We start from the raw sequence: 8328 nt of genomic DNA on the forward strand, positions 1-8328 counted from the left end.
AGTTTTCTCATACTGTTATTCCCAGGCTCAGAATGCAACAACCTCTAGGGAGCTGCACGACTGATTCTGAACAGGCAGTCACTAAAACACCTAAAACATTTTTTCCACGTTAGAGAGCAAGACCTGCATAATGCAGCCATGTTGCAACTAAAAGAAGTTACGGTTATTAGTCTCCCAAGAAGTCTAGGTAGGTAGGTAGAGCACGAGACCTCTCCTGTATCTAGATTTTTTACTCCAGAAGTTGAAGTCAGACAACCAGCCTGCTAAATGTTGGTATATATCTACTTCCATGACAGAAAACAAAAGAAAAACAGGTTACCGTAGACTGATGTAGAGTAAGAAGAGTGTAGAGGACCTTAAACTTCTAAGCTATCTTTATTTCACAAAGGTTTACCTGAAAGGAAACATCTGTAGATAGTCTCTTTCAGAGTAACCTCCAGCATGAATCAGTATCACTATGAATTACAGCACGTGTACTACTACAGTGCAACTGGTTCATCTGTCTGTAATTTAAAACTATGCTATTTTTGCTGCCAGCTGATCCCTGCTGAATTGAAGAGCCTAAATTGAAGAAAAATTAACGTCTCCCTTTTACAACAGCAGATCATTTGATATACTAACCTCAGAAAGAAATCTACATAAGCCTGATTGAAGTTTAGAGAGCTGAAAAGAAATTGCAACTGATGACCTGAAAATGTTTTTCTTTCTTTAAATGAAAAACACGGGAACAAGACAAGACACACAGGAAAAAAAATCCAAGTTTTCGAAGTACAATGCCAAAGTTCTTTCATTCTCATTGTTTATGATGAATTAATGCATAATGTACACAGAGATATCAGAATTGCTGTATGCTATGAAGTATGATTTGCAGAAGTTAAACCCAGCTGAAGACAAAAGTGTTCATTTTTTCACAGCTGACTGGATTTGAATACATGAATTTATTCTGGTATACTTAGTTACTAATAACATGAAACGTGCACTCTCAAAACATAAAATGAATCCCCAAACATATTCTACAAAACAAGGCTTTTTTCTGCTTTTCCACAAAAGAACGTGAATTATTTTTCCAAGTCTCTTAAACACAATTTCAGTTCTTCAGTGCCCAATCAGCATGGTCATGACATGACATGGTTGTACAGGATTCAACCCTATGTGACCCAAAAAGAAGTTTACATTCCCATTTTATCCATGAGCATCATCAATCCATATTTTGAAGACCTCAAGATTTAGAAGCAGCATGTACAGCTATGGGGATGTCCTGATTCCTGATTGTGATGCTCTGAATATTCTTACTAACAGAACCCACACCTGAGACTGAAATTAAAAGTAGCTAAGTTGGTTTATTAATTTCTCTCAACTGTAACTGGATTCTATTACTAACAGTAACTGGAGCCATCTCTGAAAATGTTTAGAGTCCCATATTTAATTTATCAATACCTCCCTCTTCTCCATTGTGTACATCTTCAATGTTTAAATTCATATCTGGAGTACCAACAGAAAAGCATCTAAAAAACAGAGTTGTCTGAAGCAAAATACATGTTTCCGGGCCATGTGCTTATTTAGCTTTCCTAAATATACTTTGCTGTTTCAAACGTCATGAGTTCTATTCCATAGTTACATTCTACCACTTCTTTGAATTTCTTAGTCTTTAAACACAAACATCTGGTCTCACCTGAAACACATCAAATAAAAAAAGCCCAAAACTTCAGTTCAAGCACTTACTTCATTTTCTGAAGATCATCTTGTGCTCTAGCCAAGGCTGCTTCTGCAAGTCTTGCTCTGTGTTCTGCATGTTTTAATTGTTCAAGGAGTACCATGGTATCATTTAAACCATTAGAAGGCAAAACATTTGCAGATTCACAAAGATCTTCTATATCTGATAAACAGGGAGAAAAAACAACACCTAGCAGTCACATGGTGCTTCACAGCAGCTTATGAACATGATGTTTTCAGTGTTGCTGTTTCTGTCTTTGGATGATTTGTACAAGCAGCCTGTTTTACAAGAAGCACCACTGAATTTGATAGGACTAACTGCAGAACACAATATTGCTCAGTAAAAGCAAGTATGCTAGAAGCAAGCTCTATGTTAACAAAGGAAATAAATCCAGAATTGAGGCTTCTTTAAACACCAGTGTTTGCTTATTGATAAAACAGACATTACGTTTAGACTGTAACTAAGTTAATTACAGTCCTATGCTCTATTTTTCCAGTTATATTATTCTGAGGCTATAAGGGATGCTAATGGTAACGGTAAAAGGTAAGAAGGTATATAAATGCAAAATTTCTTAATAATTATAAACTAACTCGCAATTTTCAAACCAGTTCCTTGGGCTTTTATAAAGCTTATGAGCACCCAAAACTCAAAACAACATGTACAGAAAGAACCTACATGAACCACTACTTTTTAACTACCAAACCTCAGACTCAGCACTAGGTCCCATTCACCTCTTGCTAAATTCAGCTGCTGATTTCAGCAGATGTTACTGGATAAAAAAATAGTGCTACTGTGTTTTTGGATATAGGAAGAAGTTACTGCCAGCTTATCGGGCAAAAGACTTCATTAGAAAACACGTATCTATTCCTTTTAATCATAGAAGACTATTTGGCCCATGGGACTGAAACAGAGCACAGATACTTAAAGTAAGATTTCAGAGGTTGAGATTACCCCATAATCCTTCAGCAACTGCAATGGCTCCTCAACACATCTCAAAAGTCTACAGCTTGGGCAAAAAGCACACACATTAAGCAGGAGCTGATACAGTGAAATGTAAAATCCCTGAAGCAATGAATCAATGTTCTCTAACACACATTATTACTTAGAAAAGGGCCAAACTGCATTCCAGACTGTATGGACAAGAAAAAATCCACAAGCCCTAACTACCTTATCGTTTAGTGAAAGAAAGATGTACAATCAAGTGCAGATTAGGAAGAGAGCGGGAGGATCATGGGCAGCAAAACCAAGTTCAAAAGTCAAACTGAATTCTTTCAAGACCATCTGATGAACTGTCATGAGAGAGAAACTAAGGCTGCTTGTACTGGTCCCTAGAATCACTAAAGTGGCAGAACTCTTCTATGCCACTGTAGCATCTTACACTGGGTTGGTCCAAAATAGAACCTGTATAAAAGATGAAGATATTTTCAACAACACAAATTACTTGCTCCTTGTTTAGAGCATACATATTTGAATGAATGCATCTGATTTGAAATACCTACACTCAGAAGCTTTAAAAGCTTCATAAACCTTCCAATGAAGCTTGGGTGAAGTATCTCTTTGACCTGCTTAATTACTACATACAGCATCTCTGCTATGAACGTCATTATCTATGATAAGCGAATGCGGATAATAAAACAGGGCTATGGAAATTTCAGTCATTAAAAAACAACATATAATCTGTGGTAAAAATTTCAGCGCCCAGCTTCAGCTAGTATGTGGACTATCTCATGTACATAACTCAACTGAGTAATGGTGATGATACTTCGTATGACATGAAGTCTGTCAAGACCACATTTACCCTACAACGCAGTACAGTCATACTGAAATGTATTTATTTACCAAACTGAAGGAGGAGATCATCTTCTAGCTCTGGTTTCAAATATTCCTCTCCTTCCCAAGGCAGTGGGCTGCTGAGCGAACTCAAACATGCTGCTGTTGGTTTCTAGACAGAAGAGCACGTAAGCTAAGTTTCTTTGAAAACACCAGCCCTTCAATCTCATTCAAGAAAATAAGGCAAAGATCTGTTCTTCCACCCATTAAAATAAATAGGGTGTTATTAAAGTAGCGTTGTAGCAAAGGCTGAGAAAGATACTACTTTAAAGCATGACTAGTGAGAACAGTGAAGAAATGAACTTCTGGCTTCCATCCCGGCTCTGACAACTAGTACTCACCTTAGCAAACGGACACAACCACGGTGACCAGGGAATAGCATCAAACTGCACCTGTGAGCTACTCTGGGTCCCAAAACCCAGGAAGCTATGGGATCAAGGAATCCAGCACAAGCAGTAAAGCACAGCAGATTGATAAGACAATGAAGGACACTCGTAGGATTACACTGTTAGCAAGAACCAAGTCTACTCAGTGTTTGGCCGAGTCAGACCCACAGCTTACAACGGGGCTAATCAATAAAGCCAAGATACTAATCATGCCAAGTGTTTTTACACCAACAGTGCTGTAGGGACAAACGTCAGAAACGCTTTGTTCTCTCCTGTTTGCATCCGGCCAGTTAATGCTTTGTCAGGAAAGGAGAGGTCAGATTCTGGACTTCAGATTTTTCATTTCTGTGTTTACTCTCCATAGCTAGTTATGCCTTAAGTAACTATTTGCGAATTTAAGGTTTCAAGACTCAAGTAAAAAATGCTTAGTTACAGAAGACAGTATTAAGTCTAAACCTAAACTTTTAGGTAACAACAGAAGAACGTACTTCCAAGTCACAGAACAGACAAAAGATACCCAGGCCTAACTTAAAACTGTAGGTTCTCATCAGCTTTCCTGATTCTGGTATCATTTTAGCAGAGATGAATTTTAGGTTCTGTAACCTAAGGTTGTTGTCTTTACTAATGCTGCAGTAAGGGTCTGGCCAGCTCACATCCCCAGGAAAGACTCTTTTATGCCAAGACACATGCAAGGTCTGAGAAACTTCAGTTATCAAGAAATGATTCCATTACTGGAGAGAGACAGCAAGTCAAAGGCCGAGATGAATTAAGAAGACACGATACTACATAGTGCAGGCTTTTTGCAAGTCCGAACATCCTCTTCTGGAAACAACAAAACTCACGTTAATTAACTGTATTTAAACTGAAAACAATTTCATATCTAAATAAACCCATCAACAGCTATTTTAATTCCCATGATTTCTTATTTCTAGAAATATAAAATTCCATACAGTTATTAAAAAAGGGCAAATTGAAAGCACAGCATCTTGATTTCCCATTCTCCAGACATCAATTACAGAAGTAATACGTGGCACACCTACCTTTAATCTAACAAAGTTTATTAGTTTAATGTATCCATAAAAATCAAGTCCTGAAAAGGAAAAAAAAAAAAAAGAGAGCTTACATTATGGAAAGCCACATACATTTTACAATTATATAAACACTAATTACTTGTTCAATTGGCCAGCTTCCCCTGGGGTGTGCATCATTATCTAGCGCAGCCTTCCTATCTTATGTTTGCCATCTACATTTTTCTTCTCTTTAGGACTAAACCAGGAAATTCTCACCCTCAGAACAAATGCATTCGCCACAAATTAAGAATGAAACACATGCAAATGTGGATTATGAGCAGGGATTTCATTCATTTAGCAAGCAACTGCATCAGGACAGGCACATTTATGTCCTACTGGCTACCTTGCTAATATTTTAGGCTGTTGTGTTTCTTTGTTCTTATTTTTAGGTTTCTTAACAAAATATAAACTGATCCTATTCATCAAGAATACACACCAATATTGATTTAAAACTGACACCTTACTCAGAAATAAGTTGTTTAAATGTGATTATGTACTCTCCTCAAGACTAGTGAGGACACTGCATAAACTCAAAATACTTCCCATTAGATTTTAGACAAAAAACAGACCAGATCTTACTACTTCACCTGCAGATTTCTAAATGCTTCACATAGTTCCCATCATTTTATCTCTCACTCCTTTTTAGTGCATGCTCTTAAAACACCATTTCTCCAACACCGTTCTCCTTCTCTGTTTTCAAATTTTCCTCTATATGCAGCAAGACATGGATGTCAGAATCAGTAGTTCAGCACTTACCTAAATCTTTCAAAGCCCCCCTCCCTTCACATACATCCTCCTCTATCCTCCTTCAGTCACCACCTTGGCCTAAACACACAAATGCTTCAAGTGAAAGCCAACCTCAAACTTCACTCAGAAAGAGTGAAGCAGACACTGGAGGGTACATCCTCCTGTGCTCACCTGAGGCAACACAGACCAAGACCACAAACAGCCGCTTCAGAGACACCAGGAGTACAGCTCAGTTACTTGACCTCTAGGTGGATACATCCACCTTGGTCTCTGCTGAGCTCCTGAGCCCAACTACAGTGTCACTAGTCGGGCAAGGGATCCCAACAGATCAGGGCAATAGCTCTTACTCCAGCATGCAGTGGGCTGGCTCAGGTCCATCAAGTAGGCAGTGGGGACTCAGCACAAGCCAGCAGAGATCAGTCTTACTTCTGCTACTAGTCAAGAGCTTTACCAGTAGATAAAGCATACGGGAAACAGCCAGCATAAAGATAACATATAAGCATTCTACAAACGCCTATCTTGTTCAGTCTTGGAATCTTCAGCTACAACCAGGAAATCCACTAGAAACAAGCTAATCTTCACAATTTATTTTAAATGAGATGCTGATACACAGAAGGAAGTGACAAGTCGTGAAAAAAACTTACCATGTTTCTTGATCACATCAGACACATCAAACTGATGCTCTGTTTTGCAGTGGGAGAACACGTCTTCAGCAGAACTAAACAACCTGTAAATAACAAATTATTAAATATACAGTATTAGCATGTTTAGAAGTTGTAACACTCACAAGAGTTTTATCTGTTCTGACCTACTAGGCAATGTGTTCAGAACATCATTTTTTGCCTTTGAGAAAAAATGAACAGGCACCACGTACCTGCATACCTCAAGAAGAAGCTTTTACCTTGTTTGCAAAACGTTTTACAGCAAAAAGTAATAAATGCTAAAGTTCTGACAAAACCACAAACCCTATTAACCCTCAAAACCCCCTTGAGAGAAAAGGCAGCATTAAAGCTGAAATCTATGAGCCACATATATAAGAGACGAGTTGACAGGTTAGATCTGCTACTTCAAAACAAAAATTCTCATCTATTTACCGACGATGGGAAAAGATGACAGAATTCACGAGAGCAGCTTCCATACTGCTTCTGGGCCAGGAGAGAGGAATTACCTGCCTTCCACATTACTCCCTCCTTTAGCCTGGATTTAACATACCTTTAGCTCTAGAAAGGCCGTATGTAAGACCAATAAGCTATACAGCACAGTCACAAACCACGTACTACCGATGTTTCTGAGGTGGCTGCTCCCCGCAGGCTGAGTTTGGGCACTCGCCCCCCCGCCCCACCCCCCGGGGCCCCGCGGCTACAACTGCGCCTCAGGCTGTCCCTCGGCCGGGCAGGGGGAGCGCGGGGACAGCGAGAGCGGGCCGCGGCCCTCGGGGCTCCCCACACCGCCCCACCTGTCGCAGAAGAGGCAGCGGGTCCGCAGGCCCTCGGCGGCGCCTTCCTCCTCCTCCTCCTCCTCCTCCCAGGCCTCCTCACCGTCGGACAGCTCGGGCATCTCCTCCTCGGCGGGCAGCCCGCCGGCGCCTGTGGAGCCCACAGCAAGGCACCGTTATTGACCGGCGGGGCGGGGGGAGAGAGGGGAAAGAAGAAAAAGAAGAGAAGGAGGAAGAGGAGGAAGGGGGGGCGGAGGGCGCGGGTACCCACCTGCGAAAGCCGAGCGCGAGCCCATAGCCGCGCCGCCGCCCCACGTGCGCCGCTTCCGGGCGGCCGCCCCGCCCCTCCCTCTACGTCACGCGGAGGGGCGGGCCCAAGGGGGTCAGCGCGCCCCCTGGCGGGGCCCTCCGGCCACGGAGCGGTGCCGCCCACCGCTCGTTTCCACCCGGCCGGAGGCGGTGGCAGCGCTACCGGCCGCCAAGGGGCGGGGGGCGGCGCCATCTTGTGGGGGCCGGGCCGCAGGGAAGGGCGAGGCCACGGCCCCCCCGCTCCGCTTCCACCTGAAGCGTCCTCACGGCGGCAACCTCCGCTGGGGGTCTGGGAGCCTCGTGGGAGGGAGCAGCAGGCGGACGGGTCGCGGGTCGTCCCCGCAGCCGGCCCGCACTAGAGGCGGTGATTGCTGCTTGGGGGAGCAGCCGTGCTCTGGGCGCTTGGCAGCGGGCTGGTAGCCGGCGTCCTGCTCCTCACAAACACCGTGACTGCAATGGGAGAGGGAAAGGAAATAACAAGTGTACCTGCTTTTAAACAGAGGTTAGCAACAGATTTCTGTAACCGAGGGCCTTGTTCAAATGCAGAGATTAAGAAGTGATTTAAAAAAAATTACATACCGAGCTTGAGGGTCATCATCTGTAGAAGACAGTGCTTGACATTCAGTAACCTACCTAGAATCCCCTTCGTTTTCTCTCTTCATTTTGCACCCGACAAACACACATCCCTTCAGAACCAAACTACCTTCTAACTGGTTTCCATGGTGCTCCTAAGTAGGACACAGTGGAGGAAATGCAAAAGCTAGAATTTTTCCAATTTGTACCATCCAAGTGTATAAATTTGCATCTGTGCTACTACAAATAATTCAAAAAATAATG

At 42.4% G+C, this 8328-nt stretch overlaps 1 protein-coding gene across 2 annotated transcripts in view; it reads right to left on the reverse strand.

Annotated features, from left to right (window-relative positions):
- Positions 1–7527, reverse strand: part of PRMT3 (protein arginine methyltransferase 3) — a 62492-nt gene extending 54965 nt beyond the window's left edge. For both annotated transcript variants that reach the window (XM_074884830.1, XM_074884829.1), the window contains exons 1-6: positions 7454–7527; positions 7204–7333; positions 6392–6474; positions 4971–5020; positions 3554–3656; positions 1723–1876 (exon numbers count right to left, since the gene is read on the reverse strand). In XM_074884830.1, the coding sequence (XP_074740931.1) occupies positions 1723–1876; positions 3554–3656; positions 4971–5020; positions 6392–6474; positions 7204–7333; positions 7454–7478 (545 nt within the window). In that variant the 5' untranslated portion in view covers positions 7479–7527. The remainder of the gene's footprint in view (positions 1–1722; positions 1877–3553; positions 3657–4970; positions 5021–6391; positions 6475–7203; positions 7334–7453) is intronic.
- Positions 7528–8328: the final 801 nt, after the last annotated feature.

This window comes from Strix uralensis, chromosome 15 (assembly GCF_047716275.1).
Source record: "Strix uralensis isolate ZFMK-TIS-50842 chromosome 15, bStrUra1, whole genome shotgun sequence".
NCBI classification, from domain to species: Eukaryota; Metazoa; Chordata; class Aves; order Strigiformes; family Strigidae; genus Strix; species Strix uralensis.